This window comes from Diabrotica virgifera, chromosome 1 (assembly GCF_917563875.1).
Source record: "Diabrotica virgifera virgifera chromosome 1, PGI_DIABVI_V3a".
NCBI classification, from domain to species: domain Eukaryota; kingdom Metazoa; phylum Arthropoda; class Insecta; order Coleoptera; family Chrysomelidae; genus Diabrotica; species Diabrotica virgifera.
This window is the reverse complement of record NC_065443.1, coordinates 186,365,509-186,385,002: the sequence shown is the minus strand read 5'-3', so window position 1 is coordinate 186,385,002 and position 19,494 is coordinate 186,365,509. Positions and strand designations below refer to the sequence as shown.

Genomic DNA, 19,494 nt, shown 5'->3' with positions numbered 1-19,494 from the left:
TTGTTTGTTGGTGTATGGGTTGGTCGTTGGTGTATATGTTGTATAGAATCGGCGCGAGGACACTTCCCTGTGGTAGTTCATTTTTTTGGTGCCTCCACCGACTGTTCTTGGACTGGAGCGTTACGTAGAAGCGTCTATTCTGGAGGAGACATTTCACTAACCTTGTTAGTCGGAAATCCTTTGTAGTTTCGTAGAGTTTTGCGAGTAGCCGTTGATGGTTAACTGTATCATAGGCGTCAGTTAGGTCTATGAACGCTACTCCTGTTATTTCCTTCCGTTCAAAACCATCTTCAATATGTTAGGTGAGATTAAGAATTTGACTGCAGCAGCACTTTCCGGGCCTGAGTCCTGCTTGTTCTGGAATAATTTTAGTCTCCACATATTCTGCGATCCGGTTCAGTATCATTCTTTCAAAGGCCTTGAAAAGGTGGCACAAGAGAGATACAGGTCTAAAACTCTTTGTATCCGCCGGATCCTTCCCTGGTTTTAAGAGGGCTACCACTCTAGCTTTTCTCCAGATTTTGGGGATTTGTAATGTACGGATGCAGCAATTCATCATTTTTACGAGCCACTCTACGGTTTTTAGTCCAAAGTTCTTTATTTGCTCTGTTCGTATGTCGTCCAGGCCAGCCGCTTTATTATCTTTCATTTGATGGATCGCGCCTCTCATCTCCTCTAGACAAAAAGAGGTACCTAGAACATCTCTTTCTTCGTCGATATTCCATTGAGCTCTCACCTTGTTCTTTCTTGATGTCGTCTTACCGTTCATTAGAAGATGATGGGCTATCTGATCGGGTGTGACTTCTGTCATGTTGACTGCCGGAGCAGCGGGATCGTTGCCAAGATTCCGAATCAGCTTCCAGGCACGTCTGCTGTTTTGTTTCATGTCCAGACTCGTGACCAGCTTGCACCACCTTTCCGTTCTGTTGGCGGATATCGCATGTAACATCTCCTCCCCAGCCTGTATTGTCGCTTCCGAGAAAGGGTCTTCTTCATATAGATGTTCGTATCTTTTAAGTAGGGGTTTAGATTCTTCATTGAGCCCCGCTATGTACTCAGTTCGACAACCTCTAGGGATAAATTTCCGTGATACTTGCTTTACGATTTCTACAAATTTATCGTATGAATCAGGGCAAGGTTCTAGCTGGGAAACTTCTTGATCCAATGTTTCAGAGAATTTTTCCCATTTTGCTTTAGTAAAGTTGAACCTTCTCTTGAAAGGAACAATTTCGTATCTGATTGCCGCGTTGGAAAGACAAATTATTGGTCTGTGCTGTGTCTTTGGGAGGGCGCTTCCAACTATTTTTGTCCTGGTCTCCAATTCTGTCGCTGAAAAATATATTGTCTGGGTTGTAACCTCTGCGCCATCTTCCGCTGTTGAACGACGCAGGCTGCTTTGGATCGTGAATAAGTTTTAGGTTCATGCTTTCAGCCCATTTTTCTAGTTCTTCGCCATTGGAATCTGTTTCGTTGTAACCCCACGCGACACTGTGACAGTTGAAGTCACCCAGTACGAATTTGATTTGCTGTGATTGAAAGTTATTCGGTTCCTCAAAAGCAAAGTCAGCGTTTGGTGGTTTGTAGATTGACGTTACTGTACAGGAGTTTATCTCCACTGTGAGGATCTCGATGTCATTTTGATCTGTTAGAGATGTGGATGCTACGTCGATATCTGGTCTGACGAAGACTGCGCTACCATATTGGTCGTGTGGTCTCTCCAGTATGAGCTTCATACCCCGAATCCTTGGTCTGCGGCTTGCAGTACCTCTATGGGTTTCTTGAACCAGTAGAACATCGACACCATGTTCTCTGCACATATTAGACAATAGGTCTTCTTTACCTGCTGATAGTCCTTCAATATTAATTGAGGTCGTCATCAAAAATGGCCTTGATAAAGACCGTTTTGATTTTGATTGCATCTGTGTTGTTGGTGCACCGGTGTTGAAAGGATTAGCCGACATTACTCGTTTCCAGGGGACGCCCGATTGTATTCACAAGTGATCACAATCTACGTGGAGGCTCCTTTCATGTCCCCCATGTTTTTACTCTTGTTTTTACTTGTTACATTGTTTATTGTTTTTACTATTGGGTGTACTTATCTTATTAGTGGATTGAATCATCAGAACAAGATTCAATATCGATTTCTGGAATTAGATTTGAAGGACTTAATATAGAGGAGATCATATTTCTAATATTTTCTTCTAAATTGTAATTTGTTTCGGATGCATCTGAATTAACTACTTGTTTAACTACGGTTATTATCTGACTTGTTAGTTTTTCCTTATATTGGATAAAGTCATCTCTGTGAGGATTTGGTATGATGGGATTATGTGAAGATTTGGTTTTTTTTTTTATTGAAAATGGGAAGAAGTAGGCAGAGACGGAGAAATAGGTGGAGACTTCGGAGCAGATGGCTTACGTTTTTTCACTTGTCTTTTGGGTGAAGTATTTCGAACAATGGGTTTACGTAGCAAAAAGCTGGAATTTGGAGTTTGGGACGTACTGGGGAGTGGCAGAGAGGGAAAATTAGTGGAATTATTAAGAACTGAAAATCTATTATTTGTAGAAATCTTGGCATAAGATGGATTATCATGCAATCTTTCAGCTTCTTTAAATGTAATATTTTCCGTGGCCATGAGTTGTTTGATATTGTTTTGTTTCTTATATACTGGACAATCTATGGATGTAGAGCAGTGTTCATTATTTTGGCAATAAATGCAGAATTTTTCGCAAGAAGAGTCTGACGTATGATTTAGGCTAGAACAGTTTCGACAGTGAGAAGATTTGGTTTTACATTGCTTGGCAGAATGCCCATATCGCAAGCAATTAAAACATTGAACAACGGGGAATATATATGGTTCTACAGAGAAATTGCATAAATTAATTTTTATATTTTGAGGAAGTTCATTTCCTACAAATTGGACAATAACCATTTGTCTGTTTACATATGAAATATTACCATCTTTATCTGTTACCTTTCGTTTCATGCGTTGAACTTGAACCACCTCTTTATTAGATATTATGGCATTTTTTAAATATTCCTCAGAAAAGTATGTGTCAATATTCCTCAACACACCCTTCTTGTGTGTAAAAAATTTGGGTATATACGCTACTAAGTTATTATTAGACATAATTTTATTATTAACTAGATAATTAGCTTTTTCATAAGACTTAAAAATAACTTTAACGCGATTAAGACCAATCGATTTGATATCAAGAACATCGGATTTTATATAATTGTCAGTCAACAAAACGTGACCAATCCGGATTGGGAAAATTCTTCCAAATGCTTATCAGTACTCTCAATATATACAAAATATGGACCTTTATCCTCAGTTCTATATCTATTATTTAAATCTATAAAATTACTTACATACCTATCCTCCTCTGCGTCCTTATTTTCGGGTGGCGAAGTGCCACCCGAGGTCTCATCCATTATATATTTTTTTAATCACTTACCTAACCTACCTATTATAAGCAATAAAGAAAATTAACAAAAAGAACACTAATTAACACAATAACACACAATACACCGAGAACTGCTCGTTTGTATCGTTAAAATCAAACTATTAAAATGCGGAGAATAAAAATTCGTGTCCACACTTTGACAGTTATTTGACAATGGCCGGCACCCTGTGGATATGTTATAAGGACCTCTTTTTGAGTAAGTTTGTGCAAAAAAAATCGAATCGGAATAATTTCGCTAGCGGGGACGACGATACTGCCCGGTCTAATAAGTAAGATTATGGACACTTGGTAATATGTAATATGAAAATTTATTTATGATTTACATTTTTAGGTATATTTTGAAACATATTAAAAAAGAAGCCACATCTCGATAAAAGGTGCCTTATCTAAAAAATACTAAGAGGCAAAACAGTTTTAAAAAGACTGTGTTTAACTATTGGTACCGCAGTAATAGTTTAATTGGAACGTACAAAATCATTTGAGGGGTTTAAAGGCACAAAACCCCCATAAATTTTGTATGTAAACGTATTAAAAAAGAAGCCGCATATCGATAAAAACTGCCTTATCGAAAAAATACTAGGAGGCAAAAAAGTTTTCAAAATATTGATTTTAACTAATGGTACCACAATAATAAATTAATTGGTACGTACACAAAAGTTTGGGGGGGTTTAAGGGAACAAAACCCCATAAAATTTTTAGGGGGTGCACAAATTTCACTATAACTTTTCTTTAAGATGTTGTTGCCATAAGAATGCCGCATGCCTATTTTAAATAAAAAATCTCTAATAGTATTCGATATATTCGAGAAAATCGATTTTCATTTTGTAACTTCAAAGGGCTGTAACTTTTTTTATGTGCATATATGTACTAAGGTAAGTTAGGTATTTTTGGTCCCAGAATATGTAGGTACTTTAATTTATGACCTGTATTTTTGTTACACCCTGTATGTAAGCAGCGGGGTTCCTACGTATAATTACTTAAATAAATTAGTATTAACCTTCCGCCGGTAACGTGAATTCTTGTAACAGAGTTGGTAACGTCGGGCTACGACACCGACTTTTTTAATAATGAATATCTTAGGTTGTGATTTTCTGTTAATATTTTGATGTGACTAATTAATGTTTAACATAACTATATAGGGTGAGGCAGATAACTGGCCTATTAGAAATATTAGAAATATATCGAGAACTAAAGGCAACAGAATCATGAAAATTGGAATAAAGGGGTTTTGAAGGATGGTCTATTAAATGAAAATATTTTCATCTCTTTGCAACCTCCGGTTATACCGGAAGTTGCTTATAACTTGGTTTTTTTAAATAGGATACCCTATATATTTTTACATTTTTGAATTATCTTCGATGTTTTCTTTCTTAAAATATAAGGTTTTGTAATATTATACAGGGTATTTTAAAAGATAATTACGTTTTTTTATTAATTTCGTAGCAAAATTAACACCCTGTAGAATTGTAGTAATTTGACATCTAAAACTCTACTTACGTTCAAATGATTTTTAATATACTCTAATATTGTTAAGAATCATTAGTATAGCTAAATTTTTAATTTTAGTATACAGGGTTGGTCGAAACTCGGAATGAGTATTTTCTGAGTTTTCTTAAATGGAACACCCTGTATTTTTGTATTGTAGTGAAATGATATTTTATAGTACTTTTTTATTTCTTAAGCATTTCCTATACCTAACTGCTTTAATTTGTGAGTTATTGGTGATTCAAACTAAACATTAATTGCAACAAAAAATACGTAAAATTTTATTAGGTTGGCCGTGAAAATACTCAATCCCAAATAATTTTTCAGAAATAAATACTGTTGTGATCTTATTTTTGAAATCTGATGCTGTTCTCAGATGTAATTTATTTTAATTAATTAATTAATGATTATCTCATTAATCAAACAGATCAAATACCAATTTAGTGTCAATCTCAGGACTAAATTATAATATCAATTACAGTGGAACCTCGATAACTCGGATTAATCGGGACCGCGGCCGATCCGGGTTATCGAAAATCCGGGTTAGCCGGAGAATATAGTAAAAATTAATAAATAACCTCCATTACAATTACAAAAACATGAAACACATATGCACAGTACACATCTAAATTACGTATAGTTGTATAGAGTGTAGAGTTTTGTTCATTTCTTGGTAAAAAACTCAGTCATACTGTAGAGATGTACCGACACCATAATATGGTAGGTCTGGATCCTTCGTACAAAAAAAAATTGATAAATAGCAAGCTGAAAATTTGTTATTAGCTTAAGGGTGTCTAGTCGGACAAACATTAATATATGGGAACACTGGAACAGGGGAAGTTTTAACTGTGGAACAGGTTAAAAATTTGGAACGATCAGACCACGAAAACGGCACATGTATTTTTTCCGACAGAACAGACTTAAACTCTCCGAACAGAGATTAAACTCTCATGCAAAAATCAGACTGCTATTTATCACCAAATTGGCGTTTTAATGAGTGGAACATGTAGAATATGTCAAATGACAGGAATTATGACAGGTGATAAATAGCAGTCTGATTTTTGCATGAGAGTTTAATCTCTGTTCGGAGAGTTTATGTCTGTTCTGTCGGACAAAACAAATGTGCCATTTTCGTGTTCTGACCGTTCCAAATTTTTGACCTGTTCCACAATTAAAACTGCCCCTGTTCCAGTGTTCTCATATATCAAAGTTTATCCGACTAGACACCCTTAAGCTATTAATAAATGTTTAGCTTGCTATTAATCAACTTTTTTTTCATACGCGGGATCCAGACCTATGGTAGCATAATATCATATTATGATGCTGCAATAAATTTATTTTAAAGATTCGTCTTTATCAATCCTACCTAATGTTTCTAGTTTATTTTCCATTGTCACTGCAACATTTTTACGTTTTGTTACCATTACGTAGACAAAGCAAACACAATCTGAAGCACGATTACATTACAGAACGGAAGTGATTAATAGGCTGTACTACACACAATACAAGAATTTTTAAATAGTCACGTCTTTTTTAAACAATGCTAAGACAGTTTGACATAAATAAAGAAAAAGGAATACAGACAGGTGTCTGTTCTTTCCGATAAGCTGAGACGGTCGCTCTGGCTGCCGCCGTGTGCATGAATCATTTTTACTATTGTACTTATGTGTTCAAATTACACAAATACACATTATCTCTGAAATATTATTTGGCCTACATACATTTTTATTTGATAAAATTGTTAAATTGTTTATTTGTTAATTTTTGTCTGATGAAAATCGGTCCGGGTTAGCCGGACTTCCGGGTTATCGGGGGCCGACTTATCGGGGTTCCACTGTACTTACTTTCGTGGCTTCAACATATTTCTCAGTGGATTCCTAATCGGGATAGATAAAAGAGAGTAAAATAATACACACATATGAATTTAAATTAGAAATTATAAAATCGTTTATTTTATCTAAATGGCATTCAATGCTTAATATTTCTTATATCTTATCTTTCTATCTTTATTTAATATAACATTTACAAACATGGGAATCTTATTTCTCTTTGTCTCCAAAGTTATTTTATTTAAAATGAACTATTATGATTTATCAGTGATAAATTGATTTAGGTTTGATGAAAAAATTTTTAATAATGATTGTGTGCCTCAATTTTCAATGTGGTATTTAATACATAAACCATACATTCATGTCATAACAAAATAGACTGACCTTTACTGATGATTTGACAATGTCTTCACACAAAACACGTTTCCTCCTATCTTGGGTTGCGATCAAACGACTCGTACCAGCTTCCCAGTAAAGCCTCTGCTCCTTTCTGGAACTACGCCTCGTACAGCTCTCGTTCCTTCCTTCTCCTGATGCCGTGTTCTACCTTTTTCAAACACTTCAACAAAACCGGGATACTCTAGACTCAAGGAGTTATATACTATCTCGACTCGGCCTAACACTCGTTCCACAATATCTTACTTTTTAATTTTCACAAAAAAAAACAAACTAACTATACCGGCGTTTTACTTTTTTGTACACACCTCTCGAAAACTGGCCTTCGCCTTTCGATCGCCAAAAACATTCTGCCACACATCTCTCATCCATACTCCTACTTCCAAATTTCCCCTTCCAGCATTAAAAAAAAAATCAACCAATCCAAAGCAACTTTCAATTATCCGTATTCATCAATACAAACTTTTCCTCTTTCTAAATATGTCTTAATGGATTTCAAGAAAAAATATTATTCCCCATTTCAATTTTACTTTCTACATTAATACAACATTTACAAATTTAATGACCTATTATCTTATTCACTAGAGTATTAGTTAGCGGTGGTTAATGACAAATCCTTCCGCGAACACTTTCTTTGTACACATCACTCTAATTGTTTATTTGAGTCGTATTGTTCCCGAGTTCGTAAACACTTCTCCGAATCACTCTCTTAAAATCTACCTATATATAATTTGTTTTATACAGGGTGTTCCAAATTTACATGCCCGTGGTCGAGAAAAATGAAAACCTTTATTTTAATTTGACTTTAATTTATAATTATAAACTTGTATTTCTTATATCAATTAGGAATATAACAATACATATTAATCCAGACTGGTCCTTAAAATTACCAATAATGGTTTAGCTATCGAAATACCTACTTAGTTAAGATTGTTGGTGCGATTAACAATCAAGCACAAATTAAAGCAGTTAGGTATAGGGAATGCTTAAGAAATAAAAAAGTACCATTAAATATCATTTCATTACAATACTAAAATACAGAGTGTTCCATTTAAGAAAACTCAGAAAATACTCATTCCGAGTTTCGACCAACCCTGTATACTAAAATTAAAAATTTAGCTATACTAATGATTCTTAACAATAGTAGAGTATATTAAAAATTATTTGAACGTAAGTAGAGTTTTAGATGTCAAACTACTACAATTCTACAGGGTATTAATTTTGCTACGAAATTAATAAAAAAAACGTAGAGGAAAGTCGCCAATTATGGAATACCATTTTGTTTTGAGGAAATAAAATAATACCTTTATAGAAATGAAAACAATTTAATGTTATGACACATCAGTCATACATTTTTATATAGTAATTAAAAGCCTTCTATTAAATATCTTAATTAACAAAAAAAAATCGAACAAAAAAACAAAATCACAAATGAGTAACCAAATATGGAATAGGTACCCATATATGGAATATAGGCATAAACCAACATATCAATAACAAAAATAGACATAAACATCTGAGATCAAATAAATTCAAATACGAAAATTGTGAAAAATGAAAGAAGTAGCTGCTTAATTCACTTGCAGACATCACATATCCATGTATGAAAGTCTAGACCAGCACAATCATAATGAGCCCACTTACACTTAATCCACTATTCCATAATTAGGCACAAACGACTGTCCATATTTGAATTTGTACATTAGTTCAAACTAGTATCAACATTTTTTCAAGTCGTAATGTTTTAATTACAGAAGGTCAAAAAATATCAAAATTAAGGTACTATTAATATACGCAATGGCATAACAAGTCTGTATTCATGCATAATAACCAATAATACTCGTTGAATATACCTTTGAAATTTTCTGCGAGATGATAAAACAAAACGCGTCTCTCAGACACGTATCGTTTGCGCATCTGACACAGAAATGTGAATACGATAATAAAGAGAGCGACTGAAATAGAGGATGGTCTTGTAGTGCGCTTTCAACTTATATTTTCGGAGAAATCAAGGAATTCCATATTAGGGCACTATTCCATATTTGGTTACTTTCCTCTAATTATCTTTTAAAATACCCTGTATAATATTACAAAACCTCATAATTTAAGAAAGAAGACATCGAAGAGAATCCAAAACTGTAAAAACATACAGGATGTCCCATTAAAAAAAACGAAGTTATAAGTAACTTCCGGTATAACCGGAAGTTGCAAAGGGATGAAAATATTTTCATTTAATAAAAAATCATCCTTCAAAACTCCTTTATTCCAATTTTCATGATTCTGTTGCCTTTAGTTCTCGAAATATTTCTAATAGGCCCTTTATTTGCCTCGCCCTGTATTTAAATAAAAATATAGTAAGAAATGATCAATATTTATTTATATTCGGGAAAAAAAATGCGCATTAAAAAAATTGGCTTCTTTTAGGCTTCTAACATAATTGACAAACAATTTACAAAAGCATGTCAAGTTTTTGAATACAAGATATCAACAAACATATCGACAAGGGTTGAAATGTCACAAAAAAATTAAATTATTCAACAAATGTCCAACACAAACTGAAATTATTGTCCGTTTTTTCCTCATTTTTTTATACACTCCACTGCACCGCACTGTACGGTTCTGGTTCGGAATTAGCAACAATTTCGTCAAAAAGTTATTGCAACCTGATTTGTTCTCTTTCATAATCAATATTCACATACAACTCCTAAAATTAATATCTATTATTGAAACTGACTATGGACCAAAAACAACAAAAAATTACCGTTAAGTATAACATAAATGGTAACCTCGGTCTCTCACACCGTCAGGTCAAATAACATATGAACTATCCACACTTGGCCACAGATTTTTCAAGACTAAATTAGTGTAGGAAACAAAGGTTGAACCTTGCAAAATGGACACAAGTCAGGTTTTATTTTTTTTCTGGTATATCAAGGAGTGTTTATTATAAGACTAACTTTTTCTGAAAAAATTTCGCCCCGGAACCCCCCTTTTTACCCCTTTAAAGGGGTAATTTGTGGTTTTTGTGGAACGTAGCCATTCCTGTACCTTTTACAAAAAATTTCTTTTATAAAAATATGAAGGGGACTATATTTTCTAAGATTTATTTCCCGACAGCATCTGTCTATCATCCACCGTTTAGCGGGGGTGGCGCCCCAAAATTGACAAGTTTTTAAAAAAGATGTTTTTAAAAAATATATATTTTTCCCTAACTGTAACGGAAATTAAGAAGAAATCCTGCGGCAATTATTCACAAATAATTGATTGATTTTTTGGTATAGGTTTCACTTAAGAGTAATAGCCCTTTTTTTAATTACAGGGTGTTACATTTTAAAAAACCCCTTTTTATACCATCTGAACCGTTTATGCTAGCGTAAAAAAACTTTCAGCGATTACCCATGTACTGGTGCTATTTACAAATTTGTATAATGCACCCCCATTTTTTTCCCGGAACCACCCCAAAAAAAAAGAAGAAATAATAAATAAAGTGATTTTCTTGGAATCCTTCACACACAATGCCCTATATTAATATGCTTCATATATCATTTTGTGCTCGTTATTATTATCCATGCATAGACACCAAAAGCGATTTCCTAGTGCAACCCCTGTAGCCAAAAAAATAAATAAAATGGGGGGTTAAATTTTTTTTTGTTTTTGCTTTTTGATCCATATGGGCATATGCTTCATCAATAGTGCTTTTTAAAAATATATATATATGGTTATTGCAACATCCCTGCGGAAACCACCCCTATCCTTGAAAATATACTGCAGAAACTACCCCTATCCCTTGGCGAGCATGTTTTTACGATTTTCTCATTACCTATGCATTCTTTTTAAACAAAACTTATACAAGGTTAAAGACCCCTATTTACTCTAAAAATTAGGTCCTATTCATTTTTTTCGTATAAACAACCGTTACGGCACAGTGGCGCCATAAACCTCATATATGCTTTGACGGGCTCCAGTTTTTGTTTTTTATTTCGTCATCTGTTCGTTTTATTGATAAAGTACTTATGTAAAATAAAACAACACAGTGTAACCTACAAATTATGACCTATGCACATTTTACATTCTTTGCGCCCCAAAGCCACAGTGGTGGCCCAAAATAAATTTTTGCATATTTTCGCCACCTACACGTATTTTATTGCATTATTGCTAATTTAATAGCACAATATTCACCCTTAAGTGGTCACTAAGCAGTGGCGGATCCAGGGAGGGGTGATCACCCCCCCTCTCAAACCAAGTGATATTCTATTTAAAGATTATAAAAATATTCATTTATTTTTATAGAAATACTTTTATACAGCGTGTCGACTTAAGTTGGAAACATATGGGAAACTTTTTTATTATTAATTTTACGAAAAAAAGTTATTCTTCATAAAAAGTTCTGCATGCTCTAAAACCTAAGATTCAATTATCATATATCAAATTTTGTCAATATTATACGAGGTCTGTCAAAAAATATGAATTTCGTTCAGGGGTAAAGTCCGGGGTAAAGTTATTTCTCTGAATATCGAAAATTCTTATTATGAAAAGTTGTTTGGAATTTAAAACCAAGATCAAATATCCAATTACATGCTTCCAATTGAAAATAAAAATTTCCAAATTTTTCTCAAATTTATGGATACTTAACTTCGTTTTTATTTATTACCCATATTATAACTCTTTTATTATTAATTTTACGAAAAAAAGTTCTTCTTCATAAAAGGTTCTGCATGGTTTAAAACCTAATATGCAACCATCAGATATAACATTTTGTTAATTTTATACGAGGTATGTTAAAAAATATGAATTTCACTCAGGAGTAAAGTACCTTTATTTTTCACAATATTGAAAATTGTTATTAAAAAAGTTGTTTAGAATTAAAAACTATGTTTCAATATGTAATTACATCCTTCTAATTGAAATATTGTGAAATATAAAGGTATTATACTCATGAGCGAAATGTGATATCTGATGGTTGCATCTTAGGTTTTAGACCATGCAGAGCTTTTTATGAAGAAAAACTTTTTTTCGTAAAATGAATAATAAAAGACTTCTCATATTAATTTGTAATAAATAAAAATGACGTTGGGTATTCATAAAGAGAAAAATTTCTAAATTTTTTTTTCAATTAGAAGCATGTAATTACGTATTTGATCTTGGTTTTTAATTCCAAACAACTTTTCATAATAAGAATTTTCGATATTCAGATAAATAAAGGTACTTTACCCTTTAACGAAATTCATATTTTTTGACATACCTCGTACAATATTGATAAAATTTGATATATCTTGACTGAATCTTAGGTTTTAGAGCATGCAGAACTTTTTATGAAGAATAACTTTTTTTCGTAAATTAATAATAAAAAAGTTTCCCATATGTTTCCAACTTAAGTAGACACGCTGTATATTATATTATTATTTTTATAAGAATGGCGTACTTTTTATGCTTTAGCGACAGTGGCGGATTCAGCATCGTTAAGAGGGGGGTGCCAATTGGCTAAATTTTTATAAAAATAAATGAATATTTTATAATCTTTAAATATAATATCACTTGGTTTAAGAGGGGGGTGATCGCCCCCATCACCCCTCTCTGGATCCGCCACTGCTTAGTGACCACTTAAGGGTGAATATTGTGCTATTAAAGTAGCAATAATGTAATAAAATACGTGTAGGTGGCAAAAATATGCAAAAATTTATTTTGGGCCACCACTGTGGCTTTGGGGCGCAAAGAAAGTAAAATGTGCATAGGTCATAATTTGTAGGTTATACTGTGTTGTTTTATTTTACATAAGTACTTTATCAATAAAACGAACAGATGACGAAATAAAAAACAAAAACTGGAGCCCGTCAAAGCATATATTATGAGGTTTACGGCGCCACTGTGCCGTAACGGTTGCTTATACGAAAAAAATGAATAGGGCCTAATTTTTAGAGTAAATAGTGGTCTTTAACCTTGTATAAGTTTTGTTTAAAAAGAATGCATAGGTAATGAGAAAATCGTAAAAACATGCTCGCCAAGGGCTAGGGGTAGTTTCTGCAGTATATTTTCAAGGACAGGGGTGGTTTCCGCAGGGATGTTGCAATAACCATATATATTTTTGAAAAGCACTATTGATGAAGCATATGCCCATATGGATCAAAAAGCAAAAAACTAAAAAAAATTTCAACCCCCCCCCATTTATTTATTTTTTTTGGCTACAGGGGTTGCACTAGGAAATCTCTTTTGGTGTCGATGCATGGGTAATAATAACGTGCATAAAATGATATATGAAGCATATTAATAAAGGGCATTGCGTGTGAAGGATTCCAAGAAAATCACTTTATTTATTAATTCTTCTTTTTTTGGGGTGGTTCCGGGGAAAAAATGAGGGTGCAATATACAAATTTGTAAATAGCACCAGTACATGGGTAATCGCTGAAAGTTTTTTTACTCTAGCATAAATGGTTCAGATGGTATAAAAAGGGGCTTTTTAAAATGTAACACCCTGTAATTAAAAATAGGGCTATTACTCTTAAGTGAAACCTATACCAAAAAATCAATCAATTATTTGTGAATAATTGCCGCAGGATTTCTTCTTAATTTCCGTTACGTTAGGGAAAAATATATATTTTTTAAAAACTTCTTTTTTTAAAACTTGTAAAATTTGGGGCGCCACCTTCGCTAAGCGGTGGATGATAGACATATGCTGTCGGGAAATAAATCGTAGAAAATATAGTTCTCTTCATATTTCTATAAAAAATTTTTTTGTAAAAGGTACAGGAAGGGCTACGTTCCGCAAAAACCACAAATTACCCCCTTTAAAGGGGTGAAAAGGGGGGTTCCGGGACGAATTTTTTTCAGAAAAAGTTAGTCTTATAATAAGCATCCCTTGATATAACAGAAAAAAAAATAAAACCGGACTTGTGTCCATTTTGCAAGGTTCAACCTCTGTTTCCTACACTAAATAGTGTGATGAGAATTTGAAAGCTACCTGGCCGCGCGGACAAAAAATATGCGCATTTGAGTTTTACCGCGAAAAATCCATTACGTCGGTGTCAGGGACCGTACGTTACCACTCGAAGGTTAAAAAGATTTCATTGTTCGATCTTATTTTTTAGGATTTACGTTGGAAAACTTTATCAAAGACGATGTAGAGAATGCTACGTTAACTGTACTTGAAGGAACAATCGTGTATGAGATAGAAAGTACTGACACCCTTCAGTCAGAAGGAATAACTTTGCACAAAGACCAAAGTACACCTGTTGAAATAGATGCTTTCCACAAAATCCATACTATAAGTAATACTCCTTCTCGTCTTATGTATACATTTTCAAAGAAAGATAATAATATATCTGAAACAGAAGCGGCATTTGCTCCATTTCCACTTATTGAAAATATGTCGGAGATAATACAGTCAGCTTTAATAATGTGGACACATATTAAAAACTCAGTTTTAAATATTTTCTTTGGAACACCATATACATTAAGATCACGAATATAAGGCATAATAGATTTTCTCTTTTTATTTCTTGTTGACCTTATTTTGAACAAATATTTTCTAAGTAGCGATGTTCCATAAAATGATACTATTGGTACAATGAAGATTTAATGGCATGACTATGAAAGTTGAAGAAACATTAGATACACAATTGACGTATGTATGTTACTTGTTATATTTGGTTGGTTCAGGTAGGTATATTAATTTTTTAAGACTATCCACTGTATTGAACATAAAGTTAATTAATAACAAGAAACAAATATAAACTATATAATAGTTATTTATGTATTAAGAGCGAAAAGTGATACATTATTGCTTGAGAGTAATAGTTCCCGCGCGACGTGTAGCGGAGCGCGGTAATTACTCGAAAGCAATAATATCACTTTATGCTTGTTACAACATTTTTTCTACAATCACTTAATAAAATTAAACTATTTTTAAATCATTAACTTTAGGAGTTTGAATATTCAATTTGTTATTATTGTTAGGATCTATGGTTGCTACGGACGACGCGCGTTAATGAGTATGAATTTTCAATTTGTTTGTATTGTATGGTGGTATGGTTGCTACGGACGACGCGTGTTTTTCAAAATTTAACGCGCTAGAGCGATAAGGTGACGGTACTCAGTAAACGTCAACTTTTTGTTGCCATTGACATGCGAAAAAGTCTTCTTTATCAAGTGATTGTAGAAAAAACTAATTATTTGTTTAAATAACTATAATAAAGGTTTGTAACGATAAACTATTACAGAAAATTGAAATACGATGGTAAAATAATATTTCAATTAACTGTGATAGTCATCCTTTATGCCAGTCTAGCTCAATCTCTCAGGTTGTAAGTACGTATTGTCATATCAAAAATATGAACTAAATTATGTATTATTAAATCAAACATATATACAAAATCTTACCGAAAGCTAACAATTATTTAGATTATACTTATGGCTTTTCGTATTTAGCTGTGGTTTCTTGATATATTGACTGCTGGTTCTGCAATTGACTCTGCTCCGAGATGTTGTGGCCACCATGTCTAATGCAGTTGGCTGGTGTTGGTTAGATGCATCTTGATTTCATCGTGGTTGTCTCGCCGGCGATAGAAGATTCAAACTCAGGAAGTCCCCCCGAGAAACGGCTGGTTTGTGTTTTTTCCACAAAAATAGGATACAGGCTATGTATTAGTGACATCAAGAAGCAATGAAAAGTTTCCTTGCCATTCTTCAAAAAATAATCGAAAAGTAGCAGATGATAAATGGAGTTATTAGTGATATTAAATAGTTAAGTTTTATACGATTCCTATGTGCATATAAGTATATCAAATATAAAATCGACACGTCGTTTGGAGAAGTGAGGGTAAATGATTATAAGAACTAACAATATAAGCTAACTATGAATATAATCGAACAGTAACATAGTATAAACCACATACGGCTCAGAAACCTGGACACTCACTAAAAGAGAGGAAACATTGCTAGCCACCTTTGAAAGAAAAATCTTGCGACACATATATAAGGGCACAAAAGAAAATGGAATTTGGCGAAGAAGGTACAACTTTGAACTATACGAAATATACCAGGATCCAGATATCATAACATTCATTAAAATAGGACGGCTGCGTTGGATGGGACATGTAGAAAGAATGGAAGAAGGCGAAATACCAAACAAAATATTCAAACAGATGCCAGTAGGAAAAAGAACAAGAGGAAGACCGAAGCTGAGATATTTAGAACAAATAGAAAATGATACAAAAACCTTAAAAATAAAAAACTGGAGAAAAAAAGCACGAAACAGATCAGAGTGGAGAAGAATCCTGGAACAGGCCAAGACCCAAAAACAATACAATGTCGAGCCAATGATGATGATGATGAACATAGTATAAACTACTCTCTACAATTTGAATGTCTGTTGAAAAATAAGTAATTAACAAGGAGACATCTCCTTAAATATGAATAATTGTTAAATTCTCAGACCATAGGGTGACTGAGAGACTTCGGTCGATGGCCGTTTCGTACAGAGTATCAATACAGTATAATTATCTCTTTCTCTCTCTCACACACACACACACATACACACACCCGAGGGGTGAGGTACCTCTTCTTCTTCTTCTTCTTCTTAACTCTGGCGAGACTCGTTAGTCTCTGGCACTTGATCATAAGACCTTTGTACCAAACCCTGTTCTTCTCCTTAAACTTTAATAAGTCCTGTGGCCTCAACGAAGGCCAGCAGTTTTCTTATTGGTAGTTTTAGGATCTCTTCTAGTTCAAACCTCATTTGACCAGTGAATTCCTGCCTTCACCATCACCTAGCACACTGCAATGGCATAGTATGTGTACGGCAGTTTTTCGCACTTTCTGCACCATGGTTCATTCACCTTACCTAGTTTGTATAGGTGATTTTTTAAACGGCAATGTCCAGTCACCATTTCAGTGACTGTTTTAATCTCTCGTTTAATGAGGTTCACCAAACTGTTCGAGAGTTTTTTATCAATATTCTTGATTATTTTTTTAGTCTGGATTTGCCCTTGAGTGGTTCTTCGTTTATGTTGATGATTCTTTATCAGCCATTTCTGAACCTCGTTTTTCATAGCATCTTTAGTGACGCCACAGAAAGGTTCTGGGTCTTCAAAAGTTTCTCTCGAGCCTTGTCTCGCTAACATGTCTGCTCTTTCGTTCCCATGCACCCCTTCATGACCCGGCACCCATATTAAAGACACTTTATTGTCTTTTGCCAGGTTATTGAGGAGATCTTTGCAGTTTCTTCACCAGTTTTGATTTGGTGAGAGGGTTCTTTACAGCCAGAATAGCCGATTGGCTATCTGTGTAAATGTTGATTCTATTAGCTATAGGGTCTTCATCAATGATTTCATCAATACAGGCAACCAAAGCAAAAACTTCAGCCTGGGTCACCGTTGTATGTTGACCTAGGCTGTAAGATTTATTATAGTTACATGTTTGCCCAAAGACTCCTGATCCAGTACCATGGGCAGTTTTAGATCCATCAGTGAACCATATTAAATCCCCATTAATATATGGGACTTTTTGTTCTCTAGATGGTATAATTGTGTTAATCTTCTCAGTGAAGATTAGTCCTGGTGTCATCATATCTGAGTTCATCATAAAGATGGATTCCTCTAGTATAGTCCCAGTAATGTTTGTGTGGCTATTCAATGCATAATTTGGCCTCCAAGTATTGTTTGCTTTGAATCTCAGAATGGTCATAAAGGCTACCGCCGAAATATATAATTCCAGCGGAGGGAGACCTGTGATAGTCTCTAATGAAGCCGTTCCTGTAATATTCAAGGCTCCTGTTATATTTAGAAGCGCTTGTCTTTGTAGGGTGGTGAAAGTGGTCACACAAGATTGCAAAGCCGTCTTTCTCCACCAGAGTACTGACCCATAAGTGACTGTCGGTCGTATCACTGATGTGTACAACCAACATATCACCTTTGGTTTCAATCCCCAAGTTTTACCTACAACTCGTTTGCAGTTCCAGAAGAGTCGCTTAGCCCTATTAGTTATATTGGTAATACGAGTATTCCAATTGAGTTTCGAATCCAGGGTTACCCCTAGATACTTAACCTCATTGGTTCTTTCCAGTACCTCTCCAAATAATTTCAGCTCACTCAGTCCAGTAAGCTTCCTCTTATTTGTAAAGACTACCAGTTTAGTTTTAGAAGGGTTCACGGAGAGGTTCTCTTTCAGACACCAGTTCTCTATGTAGTGAAGGGCATATCGCATCCGATATGCAACAGTGCTGGGAAATTTTCCCTAGTTACTATTACGATACCATCTGCGAAACCCTGGATCCAGATTCCTTGGGCGCTTAGCCCATGAATCAGATCATCGATAACTATGTTCCATAATTACGGTGACAATACACCGCCTTGAGGGCATCACTTAGTTGCCCTCAGATTTATGGTATCTTCATGCGTATCTGTGGATATTATTCTGCTCTGAAGCATCTGAATAATCCACTTGCGTGTTGTGTTGTTGATTTTCTTCCTCACCAGTGCGCTTTGTGTAGACTCGATTGAGGTATTATCAAATGCACTTTCTATATCTAAAAATGCAGCAAGGGCGACTTCTTTCTGATGCAGACTCCTTTCGAGCTCCGACACTAGATTGTGCATGGCGGCTTCACCTGATTTCCCTGCCTGATACGCCCATTGCCGTTGGTGCAGTGGATTTTCATTTAAATTGTTTTTCTTGATGTGTTCATTCAAGATTTTTCCATGGTTTTTAACATGAATGAGGTCAGACTTATAGGCCTGTAGGATTTTGTTAAGGTGTAATCTGTTTTTCCTGGTTTGGGAATAAACGCCACCCTTGCCCTTCTCCGAGCTTTGGGAATGTATCCCAGAGCATGGTTAGCTCTAAATATTGTGATCAGGGGACCCATGATTATTTCCAGGTTCTCCTGGAGAAGCTTAGGAAATATATCACCCGGTCCCGTAGTTTTATAAGGTTCAAAAGTTTCAATAGCCCATCTGACCTTGTGAGAACCAAAGATCTCGTCAGAGGTCAGTCAGTCCCTTTTGGTTGGGCTATTGTTTGCTTGATGATTGCTATTACCAGTCAATTGCGTCGACCCTGGAAAGTGAACACTTAAAAGATGCTCTACAGCCTCCTTCTCTGTGTCCATAACTTCCCATTGGGCAATTTCATTGACTTGAAAGTCTTTTAATGTAGAAATTCTCCAGCATGTTACAGTTTCTTCAAATGAAGAATTCCGCTAAGTTTGCAACTTGTTGCAGATGATTTATTGAGGAATATTTATATACATACTGAGTTATTTATTAAGCAAAAAATCTTTGCTGACCAAAGCTGACTTTTTTACTTTTCCCATTTTAAAACTTGG

The 19,494-nt window shown here is 34.5% G+C and overlaps 1 protein-coding gene across 2 annotated transcripts in view; it reads left to right on the top strand.

The window, feature by feature from the left end:
* The window catches only part of LOC126878982 (vitamin K-dependent gamma-carboxylase), a 260,299-nt gene extending 245,644 nt beyond the window's left edge, over positions 1-14,655 (top strand). For both annotated transcript variants that reach the window (XM_050641846.1, XM_050641845.1), the window contains exon 10: positions 14,261-14,655. In XM_050641846.1, coding sequence (XP_050497803.1) covers positions 14,261-14,643 — 383 coding nt within the window. In that variant the 3' untranslated portion in view covers positions 14,644-14,655. The remainder of the gene's footprint in view (positions 1-14,260) is intronic.
* Positions 14,656-19,494: the final 4,839 nt, after the last annotated feature.